The sequence below is a fragment of the Xyrauchen texanus genome, chromosome 32 (genome assembly GCF_025860055.1).
Source record: "Xyrauchen texanus isolate HMW12.3.18 chromosome 32, RBS_HiC_50CHRs, whole genome shotgun sequence".
NCBI classification, from domain to species: Eukaryota; Metazoa; Chordata; class Actinopteri; order Cypriniformes; family Catostomidae; genus Xyrauchen; species Xyrauchen texanus.
In genome coordinates, this window is record NC_068307.1 from 7575660 (window position 1) to 7598491 (window position 22832).

Below are 22832 nucleotides of genomic sequence, written 5' to 3' on the forward strand. Positions count from 1 at the left end.
GCAGATTCATGTACATGTCGTCTTGCGACCGTGTGAGGAATAATAATAACATAGAGTCTGACAGCAGCTGTCAATTAATCCGTCACTACGAGTCTCAGGTGCCACACCCCCCATTCCACCCCCCCGCTCAGCCCCGCACTCGGTTCGTTCCCTCTATCCCCGCCGGGGTCTGCCCACTTTTCCTGCATTTTCAAATATTTCTAGTGGGTGGAGTCAGACTCTGAGCAGGTGTTTAGTTACCCTTTAAGTAGCTAGGAGTTTCAGTCAAGAATCTTGGTTAGAATTAAAATAGCAGACTCATATAGTCAGGCAGGTTAGCTATAAAGCTAATGATCAAGACAATCTACAAATGGGCAATTTGAGATCAAGACAATCTACAAATGGGCTCATGAGAGCGCTGTGAATCTAGTCCCACCCTGATAGTAAAATGAAGTGTGATTGGTTGAAGATAGAACTTGCTACGATTGGTCTGATTAATGTGTCCATTATCTGATTGGCTTGTGTAGACGATGGGTGGAGTCCACCTTTTTGTGGACTGTCTGCAGCTCTCGTGCAAGGAATGTTTCTGAATTCACAAATGCACAGCAAGAGATCCCCAAATGAATGCCGGACAAAGTTGTGTTTGTGAGTTAAAACATATTTGTAAATCACTTTTTTATTTAAAAATGTATTTATGAATTCATTTTATTTTTGCAAAACTCCTTAAATTTATTTGTGGATCTCATTCAATTAATTTGTGAACCATTTGTTTTATTTGTGAATGTTTTTCCATTTGTATGTTAATTAGACACAATTCTAACCCCATACTAACACAGTCATGGATTTGGGCTCGCCAGACAGATACCCGATCTGGTTAATAACGTCAGTATCAGAGCCAATTGGTGCATCCCTACTTGTGCTAGAACATATTTGAACATAATTGGCTGGTCCCCATGTTAGATGAATTCAATGAAGGCACAAATATGCATAAGCAATAATAACTAATATTGAAATCTACGAAGAACACTGTGTCATGTACTTAAATCAACAGATCTTTTACCACTTTTAGTAAACACACTGAATGTAGTAATAGAATCCAATACTGTGTATACTAATCAAAACATTATAACATGCTAATTAAATTGTGCATAGAGTTTACCAAGAGACATTTATTAATATTACTCTCAAACTAAAACTGCAGATATCCATGGCAGGATTCCTCAAATAATCAAGGCTATTATGTTAAAGAAAAGCCACACAATTTCAAAAGTAAAACTTAACAATTAGTTATTTCCAGAAGAGATCATTTTACCTCTTTGTTTTTTCTTTTCTTTTCATGCTCCTGCAACAAAACTAAAATCCTCATTTTAAATCATGCGACTCCTTGCTCCCAGTTTCAATAAAGGAAACTCCTTCACAGGGTCTTTCTATCCAGTGCCATGTCCCAGCATGTACTCTCTGCTTTCACAGTGCCTTTTGTCCCCGCCCTGATAGCTCTCTGCCAGCCAGGTGTTAGTAACTTGTCAGAAGCAAATGTTTATTTCCATTGCTGAGGTGCATCCCATTTATCATCTGCCTCATAAGTGCAGTGATTAGCACTCACACAAAAGAGGGTTGGGATCATTTATGTTCAGGACATTATCGCTCCTTAGCTTTTAGAAATGCTTTGTGGCGGTTTACCAAAAATACATGTAGGGTTCAAAGTGGCTTTAATTCTGAACAGCTGTAATGTTATGGATGGGTTAATCAATAATGAAGATGATCATTCAGCTTACCGTGTTTGGGAGTTGTAGCCCAGAATCAATCAGTGACATAATATCATCATTAAAGCTGGACTCAAGGCTGATGATGTCGTCAATGACATCATCCATCTGAGAGTATACAAATGTGACATCAAGTTTTAGAATGATTCAGGGTTCCCACACCTTTTGACCAATGTTTTATTTATGAGACTGTAAAACATTTGCAATTTCTAGCTATCAAAGTAGTTTAACGATAAGCATAAATATAAAATTGTATATTCATTGTATATAAGAATTTTTATGACTTTTTCAAATTTTATCATTCATTTCTACTACTTTTTTAGGCCTGGAAATCATACATTTAAAATGCACTGATGTTTTCAGGTTTTCCATGACCATGGGAACCCTGATGGCTACATTCAAAAAATACTTAGAAACAAACAAAATATCGAAAAAGCATGCAGGCATGAGTAAAAAGGTCTCATTCAGTCCCATTCTGTGTCATTTGAGCCATCATTGAGACTGTCATGTACTTCGCGCCATCTCCTGGTGGTCATATGTAATTACAGTGAACAATCCTCTCTGCCCATATTTGGATGACTTCCACCTCTGTTTGCAGCGATCTGAATCCTGATACAATGGGTTTAGTGTTCCATGATGCTGGACAACATACTACTTCATTTCTGATTAAGTCATCTGATCCAGGAAAGCTAACGTGTTTTTAGCCACAGATAGTAAATTATGTTCTGTGTGCACATTGTGCTTCATGTGGATTATCTAATGATCAATGCATCCGATTACTTTGTGTGTGGGATCCTTTTAAAAATAATCGCCTCCTCTAAGTAATGGTATGTGTTATTTTATGTTCCGTGAATTTATATGCGAAAACGAGGCTTACGCCTCATGTACTTAGCTAGTGGTTTATTTTTGACTGAGTAAATAAATAAGTTATTTGTATTTTACTCTTTGAGAGCTTTCCAACGACATATGTCACATGGCTATTTGATCAGTTTGATGTTATTATTACAGATTACAATATGTACAGTGCAATTTTTTTATATAAATTATCAAAATGGAACACTTCTGATTTGTCTACAAATTTAAAAGCACTTGTTCAGTTTTGGTCCTAATGTAGTGTAAAGTAGAGCTTCTAAGCTTTAAAACGATACCTATTTTGTGTTGGCAGGCGGGCCGATCTGAGCTTAAAGTATGGAGATATGACGTGAATATATCCATACAATTTAAGTCAAGGGGGTCCAACACTTCCAAGCTCCAAAAAGCACAAAGACCGCATATAGGTAAAAAACTGATTTAATCACTTCAGAAGACATTGATTAAACCACTCATGTCATATTAATTACCTTTATGCTGCTTTTATGTCCTTTTGAAGCTTTGAAGGGTTGGAACCATTGACTTAAATTGTACAAAATATATATATGATTTTACATAGCATAAGAGTGAGAATGAGAGAATTATCATTTTAGGGAGAGCTATTCCTTGAAGTGGTTTACCAAGAAATATTTATTTATGAAACCAAGATACTGTGTACTTTTAATAAGAGAACTGTCCAGTGTGTGTTGTATGGGAGATCTAAAGCAGAAGTGATGTATGATGTGAAAGGGAGGTTAAGATATAATTAAGTTGCTGGTGTGGTATTTCACAGCACAATGTGACACAAAGCTAGTGAGCTGGCAAGCTGAACGGAAAAGCAAATTCCCCTAACACAATTAAAAACATAATTGTTGTTTTTATATGCCGCTAATATTCCAAAACATTTACATTATCACTATACAGGAATCATTAGTCACTCAGGTATGCTTTTCGACTTGAGATAAAGAGTAACAAGCTTCTAAAGTAGGATAGCTAGCGGTGTACAGTACATTTATTACTGATTTACCTCTTCTTTGTTGGAGCCCAGGTTCAGATGTGCCATTGGGCTGTTGGGGGCGCTGATTGCAGAGGTCACCCTCTCCGGGGCAGAATTTGACTGCAAAACAGGGGACACGCCAAGAGTTTGTGTGGCAACTTTATTGCCTAGTGTGGTAGACAAGTACTGCTTCACTTGCTGCCTCTGAGCTTGCTGGATGTGGTATTTAGTTGGGTTTTCAAGATGAGTTTGCACCTAGAACAACGTCAAATAAAAACATTGGATCAATGATGGTTGTTTAAAGTATCAGAGACATTTGAAGCTCTACATTACAATTACATTGTTGTCAACATAATAGTCCAAAGGAGAAACATTTCCCCATTTTTAGAGAGGGGAACAGTGTCACTCTGTTTCCACACCAGACATCAAAGCTACCATTATAATGAATGGATCTGTATTAAAAGTACACAACCATTTTATTTTGCTTTTGGGGATCAAAACCGACCCTGAATTGGTGTTCTTCTTATTGGACAGATAAGCTTGTACATAACTGCAAAGCATGTGAAATATAGTGCCATGTAATTCTAGCTAAACTACAATAACAAATGAAATGAATGCTAGACAATGTTCAAGATAATGCAAAAAGACCCATTCATTAGTATAATGTAACTTGGCTATACAGAAAATCTATACAATCTATTATTAAAAAACAATAGTGCATCAATATATAAAAATTATAGTTGATACTGAATTTTGTTAACATATTTATAATGTACAGCTTATTTTATAAACAGTTACGGTCATCATCCACCAAATTTAGCTAACAGCTATTGATAAAGCTGGCTAGCTAGCTAACGTTGACATAGGCTATCATATAAATGCAGTCAATGTATCATGCAAAGAAAAGTGATTACTTCAAACTACAGTCTCGGATAGTCAGATCTATATCCACACATTGTTTTAGCCCTTTTCCAGCTCTGGAGAGTCAAATATAATATACAGTCTCAAAGTTTGTAGTAAAACAATCATAACTGTGTCATTTTAATTATGCTACCTATTAGCATGATGCCGGTTAATCATCTTCAGTCCCTTTGTACTCTATGTCATTCTTTTGGCCGATGCTCGCTCGCATCCCTATGGAGTGTGTGCATGAGTACGAGCACCAGGTAGCTGCAGTTCACTTAACGGCCACAGGTGTCATTAATAAAAAGGGTTTCTGAATCTTACAACCGGCTTTTAAATCAAATTAATTACATGATGCAGAATAAAATAATTTTCTAATATCATAATTAAAAAAATGTATACTGATAGACAGTCATTCAACCCCTAATTTTCATCTAATTAAACATAAGTCAATCCTGAACCACATCAATCCGTTTTATAATTCACATTATTGTGTCCAACTGAGCTATATTTGTTGGTCTACATACACACAGGGTTGAATTTATAATGTAATCTTTTTAAAATACTGATTACAATATGTAATCATTAATTTAATCTAATTACCACAATAAGAAAGTAATTTAATCATATTACTTTAAATTACTTTTGGATTACCTCAAGGTCACATATGTGAATAAAGTCAAGAGTAAAGCAATATGATCTCAAAGGCTTAATTATTCCTTCGGTATGCAAACAAAACATATTTGAATAATGTTATGAGTGGTGGTTATTATTCTAAACTGTATAAGAAAAAAACATGAAAAACAGGGACACTGCCTCCTTAATAGGATAACGGAATGTGTTCAAATGTAGAACAAATTAAATTAGGGGAGTCCTCTTTCTGCTACAAAAAACACAGAAAAAGAAATAGGCTTATTTTATCATCAAGCAAATACAATTACAACAGATGGACTGAATGTCTTGGAAATACCTCAGATTCAAAAACACTTCAAAGTTTAATTCTGCCATGTACGTATTGCAGCTAGCGTGTAGACTAATTGGCACCACTCATTAACTTCCGACTGCAATAGGTAGATCACAGGCTATCTTCATCATCATCATCATTATTATTAATGCAATGCCACCAGTCTTCATTCTGCTTGCTCATGATCACCAGTCCAACATCACCAACAAACATTAATGGGTGATTCTATTTTTAAGGAGGATATTAATGACAAAAAAAAAAGCTAGTTTTAAAGAATATATTAAAAAAGATTGAAAAATGTTTAGTGTCTTTAATTGCTTATTCCTACTTTCGATGAATTTTGCCAGAATTTCTCCCTCGCTCACTTTTCAACTGTTCTCAACAATACATTTATAATAAGTATCAAAATCAGATATGTAAATTATCCACTGCAATTTTTCCCCTAAGAACTTAATATTTTCAATTAATTTGGTAATCATGTGTTATGGATTTTGTATTAGTGAAACAAAATAAATAAATAAGTATGTCCCTATTGCCGTTACATCATGAAATTATTTCAGAGAACAACTTTAGAGTTTCAACTGAAGTTATGATGAAAATGAGAAGTGACAGTGAAGTAGGTGTACCGTGTACGGGAATGCACCCAGTTTGTGTTGGGGGGGGGGCGAGTGTAGTAAACCACAGCATGCAAACAAATAGTAAAATAGGATTTTAAAGTTTGGTGGTAGCATGGGTAGCATGTGGTACCATATGAAAAAACATCTGCAACCCTCAACATATGTAAGCATATGTTTACAGCCCCACATTTCACACGTTGCATAAGAGACAGGAGTGTGTTGGGAGCAGGTTCCCGGGCTTGCTGTCAACCGGCTGCTTACCGTTCTGACCCCTGCCCTTGTATATACATTGCCTGGATCATTATTGCAGTAATTAATATGTTTCAGCTTGCAACGATTCTTTTAACCCTAACTAATGCAATGTGAGGTTTCTCATTTATTAAACAACCATGTCAGAAGAAGTATCCCGTGGTTGTGGAAAAGATGTTACTGTGCTTCAGACGGGGCAAATTATTGGCCTGCATCAAGCAAAGAAAACGTTTTTTTGCACGTGAATATCCCAGGAGATCAGCAGTTACAGAAATACTCAAACCAGCCTGATGGTTTTAATGTTGTGGCTGATCGGTTTATATATATATACATGTTGAATTTGTGGGTAGGCTTACGGTTTTTATTCTTCCATTGTTAAACTGCCAAAAATGATCACCTAGTACGTAAATTTGGCATGCATGTGATTCATTCAAATTTGTCACAAAATATGAGAAGGAAATACTCAGTGCAGTCAGAATAGACCTTTGTCATGCCTATTTGTTCAATTGCTTGATTCATGGCTTATTAGAGCTGTCGGAAAAAATTGTTTCAGTGATGCATTGCGATTCATACTCAAACAATTCTGAATCGATTCTCAAATGAATCAGAATCGAATGTGAGTTCAGTTTAAATCACGGCAGAGCAGTGGTGCGTGCCAAATACAGATGTGGAAACAAAGACGCGAGTTAAGTGCATACACTAAAGTCAAGTGCACAAACACGATTGTATGCAAACCAGCTGTTTCAAACACATGACCATTTGTGCCCGAATGAAACTACGATCCCGAAATTCTTTCACAAACCCATGCACATAGCAACGGGAGAGTTTATTTGTGATAAGAAGCCAACAAACAACATGAAAGATGAGCTTGAACCCATAATTGCACTGATTTGCACACAAATTTGTCGGTTTGGGAGATGATGGTGATGTTTTCATTTAATTCTTTTTTTTCTCCCCCTCACCCCGATGCCTTTCTCTACTCTTGCGTGCTCTCCATTTCATTGGCATTTGTCATTGCCAGTCACTCCTTTGTCAGGATGGTAGGCACACCTGATGATAAAGGTTTAATCTTCTATTCGCAGAGCAAACAGGTAGAATAGTGCATAAGGGATGCTTGATAAATTTCTGAAGCAACAACTGCGCTCTTTAAACCGCTTTACTATCACCTGTGCAGGTGAGGAGAGGAGAAGTGGAGAGCTGCACTGAACCAGCAATTTCCATTTGTGCTTAAAAATGAAAATTAATAGCATGGCATTGATTCATTTTAAATAATAATTAAATACTATTAAATTATTTACAATGCTTAAACAAAGATAATGATATAATCAGTCAAAGTAATCGTATTCAGTGTGTTTTGATGGAGAACAAATTTTTTTTTTTTGTGCTTTTAAGAGATTTTTTTAATAAGGTTCTAAAAGAAAGAAACTGAAAAACTGAGAAACTCTTTTAAACAGTAGAACCATTTATTTAATCTTGTGTACGTTCCATGTTTTGTTCACAGCTCATACTGAATGTAAAAGGCCAGTTTATGTAATGTGACTCGTTCTGGTTTTTAAAACATCTGTTAAATAAAAAGCTGAAAGGGGAAAAAATTGAGAGTAAAAACAAATTTTTGAAGGAACTGAAAAAAGAAAGATATTGAAGGGCAAGATGCATCATGATGCACCGAGAATTGTTTTATAATCGAATCGTTACCCTTTTAATCGGAATCAAATCGTGAGGCCAGTGAAGATTCACACCCCTTTGGCTTATACCTATAAAAAAATAAAATGACTTATCGGTTAACCGGTTAATAAACTTAAAACTTGCTAAAACTTGCATCCCTACAATCAATGATGCGGAATTCGTGTTACAGTACTGGCAGCTATTCCTACTCCCTTGACACGATCGACAGACGCAAAGAACTATCAGGGAACTAATAACTAATTTTAGCCTAATTTTATCCTAGCTAACTTGATTTTCATGTCGGGTCCTTGGAAAATGACAGCATCATTACAGGTGGAATGCATAAATAGTACTGAACAGTAATGTTGATTTTCTCCAGTAATCATTGTGATGAATCCAACAGTAAGAGGAGATCCTGACTCAAGTGAGATACGAGAGAGAACTAGAGATGTCGAGCACGCATCTGAGGGTCTGTACCACTCTAAAGCAAGCAGCGGTCTACATCATTTTACATCAGGAGGATAATTTTGCTTCTGTTGTTTTATATAAAAAATTGTAATCCTGTTAGTAATCCAATGTTTTGCCAAATGTAAATGTAATCTGATTATATTTGGATTTGATGTAACTGTAACAGATTACAGTTACACATTTTTGCATCCTGATTATGTAACACAGTTTCCAGTATTCCGTTACTCTCAAAGTCAGCATATGCATGGTCAGAGGGGTGCTTCTGGAGCATCTCGCTGTGGTTACGTCGTAAATCACTGGTTCACAGCACCTCGAGCATAAACTGCATTTTTTGGATTAAAATTAAATGCAGTTTAAAGAAAAAGATAAACAGCATCTTTTTGTGCTAATGTGTTAATGTGTTTTTTGCCCGAATAGCTGAGCATGGGCTTACTGCCCCCTTCTGATGCAATTTACGAACGGCATGATTAACTGCATACATTTTTTTCATGCATTTTATTTTTTATTTGATTAATCGCACTGAATTAATGCATTCAATCGACAGTCTTAATTTGAACATAACTTGTTTCATGTACATACTCTTAATCACAGACACACATGAACAGATGAGTTCGGGTTGTACACTGAACGTGTTTTTACATGCGTCTGCACTGTATTTCAATTGGTTTTTAAGTACACATGCTGGACTGGCTTCCTTGACAGTTGCGTCATGTCTCACTGTTTTCCATTTTTTGTGCAGGACTGCCACATTTTTTGAAATCAGAACTTAAATAAAAAAATTTAAAAAAAATGCATCTTGAGACACCATGTTCAGTTTGTTTAGTTGCACTCAGTCAAGATTTGTTTTAGCATAGGCGTCACTCATATTTGATGTTCTGTAGTAGTTCAGGTTGCAAAGAGGGCTTAATGTGACTTACACATGATTCCAGATTGTTTCTTCATCCAGTAGTTTCAGCACTTGATAAATGGTTAGTAGGGACGCCCCATTGTGAAAATCTGTGTACGATACTGATTTTAACAAAAAGTATTGGCAGATTACGATACCGATATTTAGCAAATTACCTTATTGTGTCATCAGATCATTGTTGTACTTAGGAATTATGCTTTAAAAATATACAAAGAGGTACACAAGCTTTTTTACTGTTCTAACAAAATATTATTTCCATTGAACATGAATTGGGTCTGTTGAAAAATATTAAAGAGAGCCACATTGAAAGATACATACAAAAGATATGAAAAAGGACTAAAAATGATAACATGATGATAGATATGAAAAAAAGGTTATTTTGTCATTTTTAGCCATATCGTAATTTTAATCTTAATTCGATACATCGGTGCATCCCTAATTTTAAGCAAATGTTTTTTTGCTCAGGTGTGCTGAAGTCATTTTTTACAGCAATGAGTTTCAGTTTTTCAAGGGTCATTAGAAGGCCCGACCCACCTTCAGAACTTCCACTGGTACTTGAGCTGGAGGAGGGCGGGCCGTCATGGGTGGGACCGTGACTGAGATGGCTGGAGTGGAGCCTGTAGGTCGGAGCTGAGCGACTGATGCCTGCTGCTGCGCCTCCCTCCTCTCCTGCTCCTGCGCCTGCTCTCGCATCAGCTGTTGCCGAAGCAACACTCGGGATGACATGGCTACACAGGTTCCACAGGCCACGTATGAGAACAAATAAAAACCTGCAAAGGTGAAAGCATGGACAAGAGAGTTATTAACGTTCTTTCTCTGCTTAGGAGCTGTAACTAGTATAAGAAGTAGCTAACTTATGTAGACAATGCATTCTTCTTCAGGACAATGAAGGGTTAAAGAACAGGAAAATATATCTGAGCTGAGTCACCATACTCAAATAGTTACATTGCCCCTCTGCCATAACACACAAACATACACAAAACATGTAGGTAACAGTAGTTAAGAGTATATAAAGGTATATAAGGTATGTAAATAAACATTAAACTAATTTAAACCTTAAAGATATGAAATGACAGCAACGAATATGACATGCTCAGTTACACATAAAACGTGTGCTTGGCCAAGATACTGTTTCCGAGTGAAAATTCAAAGTGAAAACACTTTAAGACATGAACTAGTAACATGGCATATGACTGTAATCCACAGCTGTATTATGGGGAAGTACAGAATTGAACAGATGACAGCTAATAACAACAACAGGGCCAAAACATTAGTGTTCTGTCGTCTTTTTAAATACCTCAACAAAACGTCAAGCTCAAACAGTCATCTGAATCTAATCCAAAAGCTGTTAACATAAAACCAACAATTATGACTGCTTAGATAGATATGCCACTATGGCCAGTAAGTTATGTAATACAATGCTAAATGGATTAGTTTAACTATTTGAAGTTGAGCAAGATCGTCAACTTCAACCACATTAACTTGCGTGTTAGTAATTTGCTCCAGTAAACAAATGTAATAACACAACTATTACTGTGTCGTACTAGTAATAGTTATTTTTGAAAGCATCCAGCTGTTGATGCTAGGCTAACTAGCTAATATGTCAACAAACCAACGTTGCACGAGTTTAACTTCATTAACTTTTATTAACGCCGAAGTCATCTGCGATTTACACAAGTATATCAGCGTAACCCTGTGCGTTATCTCGACAGGAGGTGGAAAGAAAGTTGAGTTGATTACCTGGTTCGTCAGAAGTACAGCGGGGTTGACGCAGGAATCGCCATTAGCCTCACACGAGGATTTCCTTGTTTTGGAACTGTAAGTCTGCTCACCTCACCCATTTTACAACATATCATACTTTACTAATGTAAACACCTGTCCAGGACTTTCCAGGATCATCCCTGTTTTTTCTCTCTCGACGTGTTCACACATATGAACATTGTTTATAAGCACATCATGCAAGAATCAATTCTTGTATGTATCATAAGTCTGATTAATTTTAGTGAACTGGTTGGTTCGGATGATTGAGATTTTTGTAACTTTAGTGTGAACAATCGTTTAAACCTTAGTCTACTTACTATAAAGTTTTAATGTTCTGGAAAACATGTCCAAAATAAGGAAAGTCTTTCCTTTTACTGTAAGATCTCCTATGCTATAAAAAAAAAACACTATAAAAAATTTTGTATATATAGATAGAGAGAGAGGAGAGAGAGAGAGAGAGAGAGAGAGAGAGTAAACCCTATTTAAGAGTAAATGTTTATACATTTATTTGATTTAATTTAGTTTAAATGTACACATGTTTTGGTAAACTTTATAACTAACTTTATACTTTATGTAATCGGTCCTGCTCGACCCACTCCAAGCGGAATTAGAACCATAGGAGGCTGGCATGCTTATGAGGCGGCTAAAGTCTTTAGCGTCGGTTGCTAGTACGCCTCCTGAGGCCATGGGATTGAGCTTTACACACTGTACAACTACCTACCGGCAGGCTATTGTAACATTCACCCCCACCCCCCAAACCTCACTCCCGTCTGGGTCACGGCACCACTGGTCCTGCTCGACCCACTCTGAGCGTGAGGCCATGGGAGTGAGGTTTACATTCTGCACAGCTACCTACCATTATGGATTCTTTTTTTCCATATTCCGCCTTTTCTGTATGCAAAAAATGTTCAATTGATTAATCGATTGGAAAATGTAATAAGTTTGAAAAACTATGAAATAACGCAAATTTGGGAATTATTTAGTGACTAATAAAGTTTAACAAATGAAATATATCTTAAATGTTATCTTCTTCAAAGTAGGCACCTTTTAAAGAAAAAAATATTAATTAATAATGACATTTTTCAAGTAATATATATATATATTTGTAGGTACTTAAATACAAAAACTCAAACCAGCCCATCTTACGCCAACAATCATGCCACTGTCCAAATCACTGAGATCAAAAAATTTTTCCCATTCTGATGGTTGATGTGAACATTAACTGAAGCTCCTGACCCGTATCTGCATGATTTTATGCTCTGCACTGCTGCCACACAATTGGCTGATTAGATAATCACATGGATGATTGTTGGTGCCAGATGGGCTGGTTTGAGTATCTCTGTAACTGCTGATCTCCTGGGATTTTCACACACAACAGTCTCAAGAATTTACTCAGAATGGTGCCAAAAACAAAAAACATCCAGTGAGCGGCTGTTCTGTGGATGGAAATACCTTGTTGATGAAAGAGGTCAACAGAGAATGGCCAGTCTGGTTCAAATTGACAAAGTCTACGGTAACTCAGATAACTGCTCTTCTTGTGGTGAGAAGAAAATCATCTCAGAATGCTATTCTGCTGTGCTATTATGGCTGATCAGTGTATATTTAATAATTTCTTCAATCCCCATGGATGGATGGATGGACAGAAGTAGAGGTATAGTTGATTGTCCCGTATTGTCTCATTTTGTAGAGGAGCATTCTTACATGTCAGTCTTAGAAGTTAGAGAAAATGTGCATGTTTTAAATTGTACATAATTTAAATATACAAACATGGAGTGTTTCCAGCCACAGGCAAGATGAACTCCAATATAATAATGATCAAGTGATCTGCCAGAAAAGGAGAAATTCAAAGCTGATGTGAGAGAATCTTTTGGTGCCGTGTTTATCCATGGAATTAATTTTTTTAATGTTCTAAAGCACTGTTTGAAGTAGACCATCAAAATTTGTTTATCCTAACCTCTAGTTAAAGAATGCAAGTGTGTTTGCCTTCTTCAAAATGTGTGGACTTGTAATCCATGATATTGATATCTTTTAAGTCCACTGGCTTTGGGCCTGCCGCTTCAAACACACCACCGGTTTTTGTTTTGGGAACTTTGAGCTCAACCGTCATTGGTCCAAACTTAATTGAAAGAATTATAATTGAAAGTAAAAAATGGGATTTCAATTTTGAAACTTTCCATCACAAACAACACCCAAACTTCCCTTTGTGGACTGATAAAAGTAGGAGTAACTGTGGGTGTAGAATAAGAACTGTCTAACTGACGTACCTCTTGGTACTCATCTGCATCCATTAATTCAGCGGTCTCTTGAAGGTCAGGATCCTCTAATGGTTTGTCTCTTTGACCCCCTTGTGTCATTCCAGATATTGTAATGCAGAAGCTCATCTCTGCGTCATATGTGCTACACTCTAGATTGTATAAAAAAATATATCAACTACGGTTTATGTTAATGTGCCATTGTGTCATTATTCATTGATGGTATAGACAGGGTTACCGGTGAGTGCCTCCAGATTGCCCTTTTCCAATTAATCCCAGTCAAATGCCTTGCCCATCTCAGCTACAATCTCAGCACTGACATGCATGGGCAGCATGTGTGTCTCCGGAGGATGTGTGAAGTAGCTGATGCGACCCTTTGAACAGACAAAGAGTTCAAACAGGAATTCCAAATGTACTTTGAAAATACAGTCCAAAGACTTTAATTGATTTTGACAAACCAAAAACAGGTTTTTTGCGAGTTACAGTGTTTGCAAGAAAGCAAATTTAGATTTTACATTTTGATTGATCTAAAACAACAGGTCAATGTAATGTAACCAAATTAACACCAAATAATTGAAGTGAATTAGTTTGTTCAGACAGTTGAATGAATCATTCTTGAGAAGCTGTGCACATCAGGCAAGCCAGGATCCTTCCTCCCTGCTTAAGATTGCTGCCCATCCTTGGCCTTCAGAGAGGATAAACAGAGATGACAGTCAACATAAAGAGCCCTCAATGCATTTTTTAAGTTGAATAAAACAGAGCACACTTAAAACATAATAAAAAATAAAATAAAAAAAAAGACAGATAGATAGATAAATAAATAAAAAGCAGAATTATAAAGTATGTATGCAGGGTCTTCAAATAGGCCATTTTATATATATATATATATTAAAACACTGACAGTGACAATCATCTATTATAATCAAGTTGCCTGTGAAACAGTCAGAAAATATACTTACTTGCTTTGGACATAACTACAGTGGCTTAAAGTGCTAGTGTGAAGCTAGCATCCAATTTTTCAAAATAAAAGTCTTACACAAAAACTGTAGCAACTGTTCTGGAGGTATAAAACAAAGCTGTGGACAGTGCAAAAAGACACAATGTCCCTCTCAAAACACTCTGAGACTAATTCACCTTCATAAGAACAGAAATGTTGAGAACTTGTCAAGAAAATAAATTGTTCTGGCAGACCTATCTAAAATAATCAGAAGTTGGATGTGCTTGCAAAGCTCAGCTAACATGGCCATATCTTTCCCCTCCAACAGTCAAATCCCGGGCTCAGGTAGATTTAAAAAATGACATTATAATAGGGTGAGAAATAGGTAAGATGAATGCATCCTTTTCCTCAAAATTTTCAGTTGCAGTTTGAATAATATTAATATTGAATAAACCCCATGTACACGCACCCACAAACACACACAGGGCCATTTCTAGCTATAAGTGGTATAAGTTTCCTCTTAGGGCCCCCGAGCCACCAGGGGGCCTCACACAGCAAATTGGAAATGGCCCTGAATACACACACATATTTACACACAGGGACGGATTATGACTTGGTGGTAGGGTGTTCGTTGTTCATGCCCAAAAGGGTTTTAGAGCAGGGGGATCACCAAACTAGATCGTGCAACCTTAAAGCCCAGGCCAGAATCCAGAATCTGATCACAGAAGCCCTTTTACACCCTCACTAATGCACTTACACATGCACAAATACCATCAACAATGATTTAACCTAATGAGCTCAGTGAAATAAGCCTCTTAGTAAAAGTTGTTACTTTACTGGCAGCCTAGGTGAAATCCTCTATCCACTTGATGTGGAATAGAGGGCTTATGTGAGCTTACAAGATGTTACTTGGCTTCTCGGAAACAATCTTTAACAAGACCCTTGAAACTAATGTTTTATTATATTATAGTGAATATGCTAAACATTTTAGGTGCAGTTATCATTTAAAACTAAAAAAGCAATGACAGCCTGTTCTATGAGCAATTTGATAATGCAATCTCTGGTGGTGGCGTAGTGGCTAAAGCACAGGGCTGTTAATCAGAAGGTCGCAGGTTCTAACCCCACAGCCACCACCATTGTGTCCTTGAGCAAGGCACTTAACTCCAGGTTGCTCCAGGGGGATTGTCCCTGTAATAAGGGCTCTGTAAGTTGCTTTGGATAAAAGCATCTGCTAAATGTAAATGTATGAAGAGCTAACAAAAGTTATAGAAACATCAAAAGCCAAAACATGTTTGTTAGATCCTATACCAACTAAGCTCTTAAAAGAGGTATCCACTGTAATCTCAGAACCTCTTCTTAATATTATTAACTCCTCACTATTCTTAGGACATGTCCCGAGAAACTTAAAAGTTATCTGACATTATTTAAGATCTTATATAATAATGTCTTGTCCAAGTTTGACCTAATCTAGCTCCTCTGGAAAATGTAGAGTTTTCTTACCCTTTGTGTTATTGCTGTTGGTGTAGGTAAAAACCTCCTCTCTTGTTGTGTCATCTCATCGTCTGGCAGCAAATACTGCATTTCCTCACTCCTCTGCCATTGTGTAAACCTCAGAGAGCACAAAGTGGAGACACTGATCTGCAATTATTGTCAAATTGCTTGTCATCTGTTCTCATTTGCAAATGGTTCTTGGTTGTATCTACATTTACATTTACATTTACATTTATGCATTTGGCAGATGCTTTTATTCAAAGCTACTTACAGTGCACTTATTACAGGGACAATCTCCCCAGAGCAACCTGGAGTTAAGTGCCTTGCTCAAGGACACAATGGTGGTGTCTGTGGGGATCGAACCGTCAACCTTCTAATACTAATCTGGTACTAGACGCTCCTTCTCCTGAGTAGGTGGCCCCTGCTTTGTCTCTGCTTTCTCCGTTTGTGGTTCAGATTGCAACCAAACTACCAGAGAGGGTCAGATACATTTTATACCAGCTCATATTCCCAAAGATTAACACTGTATCTAAATGACATGGAACAAATAAAGGCTAGCCAGAGGTACAGATATCTCGCAAAACAAGAAGTATACCCCCAAATCTGCATGCAAATTATAAGTCTTAAAACTGTTTCTGACCTCACACATTCACATAGACATATGGGATGAATGCACATGATTGGTGTGCAGGTGCACAACGGCACACAGACACTTGGAGTTAAAAGGTAAGGTCTCATTTTGAGGTTAATCTTCCTTAGATAAGAAGTGCTTTTAGTGTCACGTTCCAATGGAAATTACTTAACCACTTCATGCTTAAATGGAGAAATTGCAATTGACTTGCTCCTCTTACTTCTAGGTGACACTTCAAGCTTTAAATCATGTCTAGCATAATTGATCTTAATGAAATGAAAGTTATTGTCCATTAATGTCATGGATGTCGAAGGGATTTAATGAAAAATCAACATAAAACTTGGCTTTAAAACGTAAGTGTGTAAAAGTGTGTAAAAACAAGATAAATGTACTTGTAAAGCAAAATTGAGTTAAGTGATAACACATGTTTTCAGATATTTGTTATTGTTTTAAGCATTAACCAATAACATTAACAATTTTTTTTAGATATACTGTATGTTAAAAAAATAAACTAATTAAAGATATATAGGACTACTCCAAAACCAAGTTTTATTATCCTGCACAATTTTGCTTCTCAAGTAAATTGATCTTGTTTTAAGGATATTTAAGTATTTTACTGGAAAACAAGACAAGATTCTGATTACAAAAAAGATTTGTTTTGCATTGAGAAAGGAGATAATACCTTGACTACTTTAATTTTTGCCATATGGAGGCCTACAAGGAAAATGTCATTTAGAAGTGAAAACTGTTCTTATTATAATGCTTTTTTTATTGTCATCAAAGAAAAAACAAAATAGAACTGTATTACATGCTTTACATAGGCAGGCATCTATCTATCAAACTTTTTTTTTATCATTTTTGTTTTCTTGCAAGATGGCTACAAAATTAAAGTTACAGAGTCATTATTACATCAACATTGAACATTAAGCCAAAACATCGTGTTTAGTTTTCACTGTTGTTAGTTATCCCATGCTGAGTGCCACTTCCCCCCAAAGCAGTGCTATGTATAGGCATACACCTTTCTGAATAGCTAGTGGATGGCGTACCATGGACAAATGATTGTGTAAAAATGTTATACCATAAAAACTGTAACATTTCAGTAACAAGTCGTTCCTTTGGAACTTGAGAAAGTGATGCTTTAACACACACTGCCATCCAAAAAGGTATTTTCCATCTCTCTGGGGGAAATAACTGGATGCAGAGTTGTCAAGTAATGGTGAGGGCAAACATGGAATATAAAAAGTCCCATTTTCATCTTTTTTTCCAATATGATCTGGCTCCGGATCCTTGCTCCTAGATTTTTTGCACCGCTTATGCTGGTGCCACAGAAGAGACTTCTGTCTTGGATGTGGACACCTCAGAACCATCATCCACCTTCTTTCCAAAGAGCTGCATGATGCATACACGGAACTGCAAAAGAAAGTTTCAGTTTCAGTATTTTCCCGATGTGAAAATGTCTCAATGTGCACTAGGTTAAACAGCACAGACGTACCTGTCGGTTCATGAAGACATAGATGATGGGGTTGTAGATGGTGGCGCTCTTGGCGAAATAGGCAGGAAGAGCTGCTGCCAGTGGGTGGAAGGCATAGCCTGGGTTTGCCGATGCGAAGCAGACAAAAACTGTGTAAGGACCCCAACAAACACAGTAGGCCAGGATCATGACAACCACCATTCTGGACACTTCCTTCTCAGCCTTCTGTGTAGACTCAGAATCTTTCTGCTGCTGGGCAACCTGTTGGAGCATGAGGCAATGTGGGTGCTTAGTGCCTTAATGCCAACCGTGAGAATCTAATGGAATGAAGTGCTTGCAGGATGCATGAAACAACTTACAGCACGGATTGCCAGCCACACAGCAATGTAGCAGAGAATTATAATGGCCAGAGGGATGATGCAGCAGGTGATCATCAGCACAATCATGAAAGATTGGACACCAGGGTCCTCATTTCCACTGAACACATCAGGGCCACAGGAGGTCTTCAGACCGTGAGGCCAATACCTATGAGAAAATAATGGATTGGCTTACATTTATTTAAGAAAAAATATATAAAAAATAGTTTGAAAATTAGAATTCTGTCATTATTTACTCACGCTCAAGTAGTTCTAAACCCGTAGGACTATAGTTTCTTCAGTGGAACACGAAAGGAAATGTCCCATTTGCAGAATCCACACAAAGACTGTACATGATAACTCACTTTAATGATTTATAAAGCACTCAATATGCCGTGCGTCATATACCAAATCTTCTGAAGGCGTACAAAAACTTTGTTTATCCTCAAATCAACTTAAACCATTAAATTAATATTCCAGGTTCAAAACAAGTTCAGCACAATCACCAGCATTTGTGGCATAATAATAATTACCACAAAAAATTATTTTGACTTGAACCTCCTTTTCTTAAAAAAAAAATTTAAATTCTGGAATGGAAGTGAATGGGGCCAATCCGGAAACAATATAATACAGGCCTTTTCTGCATATTGCGGCACCGTTTTGTGGCCCTCTTCAGCCAGTCGCGGGCCATTTTACATAATGCGGCGGTCTGTTTCAGCATATCATTCGGCCCCATTCTGCCCCATTTTCTGGCCTATAGCCAGTCTGCCCATGTCATGCACTGCCATTGTATTGAATTTAGTCATTGGGAGATTTATTATTTTCTTTGGTGTACTAGAGAAGAAAGTCATACGGGCTTGGACTGACAGGAGGGTGAGTAAATCATGAATACAATTTTTTTTGGTGACTAAAACAGCAGTAAAGTGTCCTTATTGTAGGAATCAAGGTCAGTATGGCGCTTTTACCTGCTCCAGCCAAAGATGGGAGGTGCACACCAAAAAGCAGACCAAACCCAGGAGAAGATGATGCCACCGCTTGCCCATTTAGCATCGAACTTGACATTTCCAAAAGGTTTGCAGACGACCACCCATCTCTCCCATGAGATGACAGTCAAAGACCACAGACCAGCAATACCTGTTGATTGTGTTGTTTGATGTCATTTAAAGCCAATAAGACAAATAAAACCAAAATTCTAAAACTGTTGGTCCAAATGAATTATCTGCTGTTGTTATTGACTTGCCAATGTCAATGATGATGGCTCTGAGCTTAAATGAACTTACCACATACAGAGACAGTGTAGCCCTCAAAAACACACATTGGGTGTCCAAGGATAAAGTAGCCAAAGATCTGGTTGATGACACTGATGGTGCTGGCCAAAAGAGTCTCTGTAATATCGGCAATAGCGAGGTTGACCAAGATCCAGTTGAGAGGGTGGCGGAGCTTCTTGAATTTGGCTGTGGCCACCAGCACCAGGCCATTGGTGAAGACTGAGGCGACGACCACAAAGCACATCCACACTGTTGAGAGATTGTAGATCCATCGAGGGGCAATGTGGTAGTTGGGTCCTTCAAAGGGATCTGGAAATGAGAAATGCAAAGCAATTCTTACCAATTGTTGCATGTGTCGAAATGCACAGAAAGCTTTAAGGTAAATGTACCAATGCCTGCCCCATTGCTTTGCAATGATTGATGGGTTTAAGGGCCACAAAATGTTCACAACAGAATAGATTGCTTCCATATAGTCCTTTTCACAGCTGTCATGACTGAACTTTTTGTCAAGGTCAACATATCTAATGCATGAAGTCTGCCTACGTATGTCTAACCATATTTCCTTCTAGTGTGTGGAAATAATACTGCGATTGTCATTTAAAGACTCACCCTTGGTGTTATTGGAGTTGGTGTATGTGAAGAGTGATTCCCGTGTCGTTTCGTCCCCTTTTCGCCTTGCAGCGAACAGCCCTTCTCCCCATTGTTCTGCCATTTTGTGTAGATTGTCGTTAAGCCCAAACTCTTGTAGCTATTAGTCGCTGATAAAGTTTGGGCTTCTAGTGTTTCTACTATCTGCTATCTCTGGCCGACTCACACCGACACACTTCAGACTCTTGTCAAAGTGCTTTTATACTAAAAAAAAAGGATTCCCTGGCTGGGGTAAAAAGAGGATGCCTTGGCAGGGTAGAGAACTGTTGAGGTGAAAACTGGCATCGAGAACCGAACAAAGACTCATTTCATTAGGCTTACAGAAGGCCTAAGCTACTGTTGCTTCCTAGGATTGTTGAAGCCATGACAGGTAAACCAAAACAATGTGCCATGGCATTTGGCACAATCTAGCATGCAGTGATTATAAGGTGACATGGGCCCTTTGATGCTTTCTGCAACCTTTAAAGTTTAGATCTAAGACCTTTTTTTGGCTAAAGCATCCAGTACAGTCTCGAGCACATTTGAATTAACCATGCATAAGATCATTCTAAATTGCACTCGATTCTTTGGCAGAAATCACTTTGGTGCTCAATAAAACTCTGCTTTTTGGTTTAATAGAGAACAACATTCTAGTGTAGGAGTGAAGTAGTTTGTACAGTTGTTTTGTATATTGTACATAGTATTGTTTAGACCATTGCACATTCACACGCTGTCTCATGTTTTTTGCATGTTCCATTAACAATTCAATTATTTTCATACCTACAAGTAATTTCCATGTGCTTTGATTCTATTCTATTCCAATACAAAGGACCATTTCATCTTAAAAGGGTTTTTAAGTGTATATGGTTTTAAATTCAACTATTGATATCATTAAATTACCTTCAAGGAATCTTTGTAGACTGTAGGCAGTTTTCTTTCTTTTCTTTCACATAAGGAATGTTCTTTCTTTTTAGATTTTTTTTTTTTTTTTTATCAAATTGATGTCACTGTAAACACTGTGCCATTCAGTTCACACCCAACAACACTGTCTATCATTCACATTCACTCATGTCCATTTAAAACAAATGTGACACAGTTTTGTTCAAATGGCCGTTATGTAGGGGTAACTATAAGACAGACATGTAGGTTACAGTCCTAGTCCAAATCAGCTTATTGGGACAACCGGGGTACCTAGGTACCCTACACACAAGATCCTAATTAGTATTGACAAGGATGCAGCCCAAACCTTCCTAATCCCAATGGATTGATGGTTCAATTTAGGGAAAGCAGGGTTTATCTGAAAATCTTGATGAGGTCAGTTTTAATCTCTCTCCGTTTCTGACGATAGATGTTTTCTCCGGTCATCAGCTTCTCTATCTATCGTAACAATGTGGAGCAGGAGGAGGAAGTGAACACTAGGACGTGAAGAGACCAAACCAGGGTGACGATGGAGCTGACATGAAGAGCAAAAGCAGTCTGTAAACTTTTTATTTTATTCATTTATTCAGTTGTTTCCTTTTAATCCAGATATAATGTTATGGTCTTTGTAAATGAAAACCAAGGATGTGATGTTTAGTTTGTTTAGGGACAGAAATACGAAACCCAGAGGAAAATGGTGCTAATATTTATATTTTTATGGGTATTTGTTAATTGGGATTTTTTACGTCCTCTTCTAAACTAAAATTGAAACTAATATATGATTGTTGTGATAATGTCTATTTGATGGGATGGAGAAGCAAGGGTTTCTTTTGTGATTTCTGTTGTTGCCATCACAGTGTAGATCACAAACATATTCAGAGATGTAGTTGAAAAGGATGTTTTTCAGTGAATGTTTTCAGCTAAATCTTGGTGCAGCACTCAGTCAGTCGTATGTCTGGAATTCCGCTAGTTCTGAACTATTCGTGATTGGCAAAAGTTCACTACTAGCAGAACTCAGATATACACCTGAATTTTCAACACAACTCAAGATAATAGCTCAAGTTTGGTCTTGCATGACCTGCCATTGGACAACTGCTATATTCACGGTATTTTGAATTGAATGTTTATTTTACGATATTTTAAATTTGAACGGAATTAGTCCATATAACTGATGTTAATTTAACATGAGCAACAGTTTGCTTTCCCTGCTCCTTGTTTCTCTAACATCATTTGTGGTTTAATTTCTAGACTTTTTCATTTCTAGACTGGGTTTATCTTGGCTTGGAAATGAGGAAAACTAACTTTGTATTCATTCTTGTTTCTTGCTTCTCTTTTCCCTTTGGTTTGGTGAAGCAAAAGAAGAAGTTAAGGTAAGCATGCATACTAAAATCATTCATGTGAGCATTTGAGACCTTTCTTTTTCATTGAAAACCACTGTATAATTATTCCATTTTTATTTATGCAGACAATCAATGCAATTGAATAGTTATTTTCTTCACTTTCCAGACCTTTCCTGGATGTGTTGCCTGTTGCTGTGGAAAACTACAGACTTGATTACAATATGAAATATGAGATACTTCCTTGTTTTTGATGTATTGTTTGTTGTAAAATTGTGTGCTCACTACATCATAGTGATCTGTTTGACACTGGACGAATTAAGACTAACGTAACATGTGTCATATAAATCATTTTTAATTATGTTTACTAGTCTTCAACATAAATATACATATAACAACACAATCTGTCTTTCTTTGCATTT

The 22832-nt window shown here is 37.2% G+C and overlaps 2 protein-coding genes and 1 long non-coding RNA gene across 4 annotated transcripts in view; 1 reads left to right on the forward strand and 2 right to left on the reverse strand.

Moving 5' to 3' along the window:
* The window catches only part of LOC127625810 (transcription factor E3-like), a 25215-nt gene extending 13871 nt beyond the window's left edge, over window positions 1–11344 (reverse strand). Inside the window, exons 1-4 of the mRNA XM_052101191.1 lie at window positions 11102–11344; window positions 9896–10131; window positions 3619–3843; window positions 1755–1850 (exon numbers count right to left, since the gene is read on the reverse strand). Of these exons, the coding sequence (XP_051957151.1) occupies window positions 1755–1850; window positions 3619–3843; window positions 9896–10087 (513 nt within the window). The 5' untranslated portion in view covers window positions 10088–10131; window positions 11102–11344. The remainder of the gene's footprint in view (window positions 1–1754; window positions 1851–3618; window positions 3844–9895; window positions 10132–11101) is intronic.
* On the forward strand, window positions 10781–22804 carry LOC127625817 (uncharacterized). Of its 2 annotated transcripts, none has more exons than XR_007968365.1 (3): window positions 10781–11179; window positions 21504–22443; window positions 22580–22804. It is a non-coding gene; the product is annotated as an uncharacterized LOC127625817 (long non-coding RNA). The 2 variants fall into 2 exon arrangements; XR_007968366.1 differs by having other exon boundaries at window positions 11124–11179; window positions 21524–22443.
* Window positions 17182–20365, reverse strand: LOC127625812 (red-sensitive opsin). The gene is made up of 6 exons (XM_052101194.1): window positions 20138–20365; window positions 19541–19837; window positions 19226–19394; window positions 18264–18429; window positions 17926–18165; window positions 17182–17843 (listed from the first exon to the last, which is right to left on the reverse strand). Exons 1-6 carry the CDS (start codon window positions 20238–20240, stop codon window positions 17745–17747), a joined length of 1074 nt encoding a protein of 357 aa, XP_051957154.1. The 5' UTR covers window positions 20241–20365; the 3' UTR covers window positions 17182–17744.
* Window positions 22805–22832: the final 28 nt, after the last annotated feature.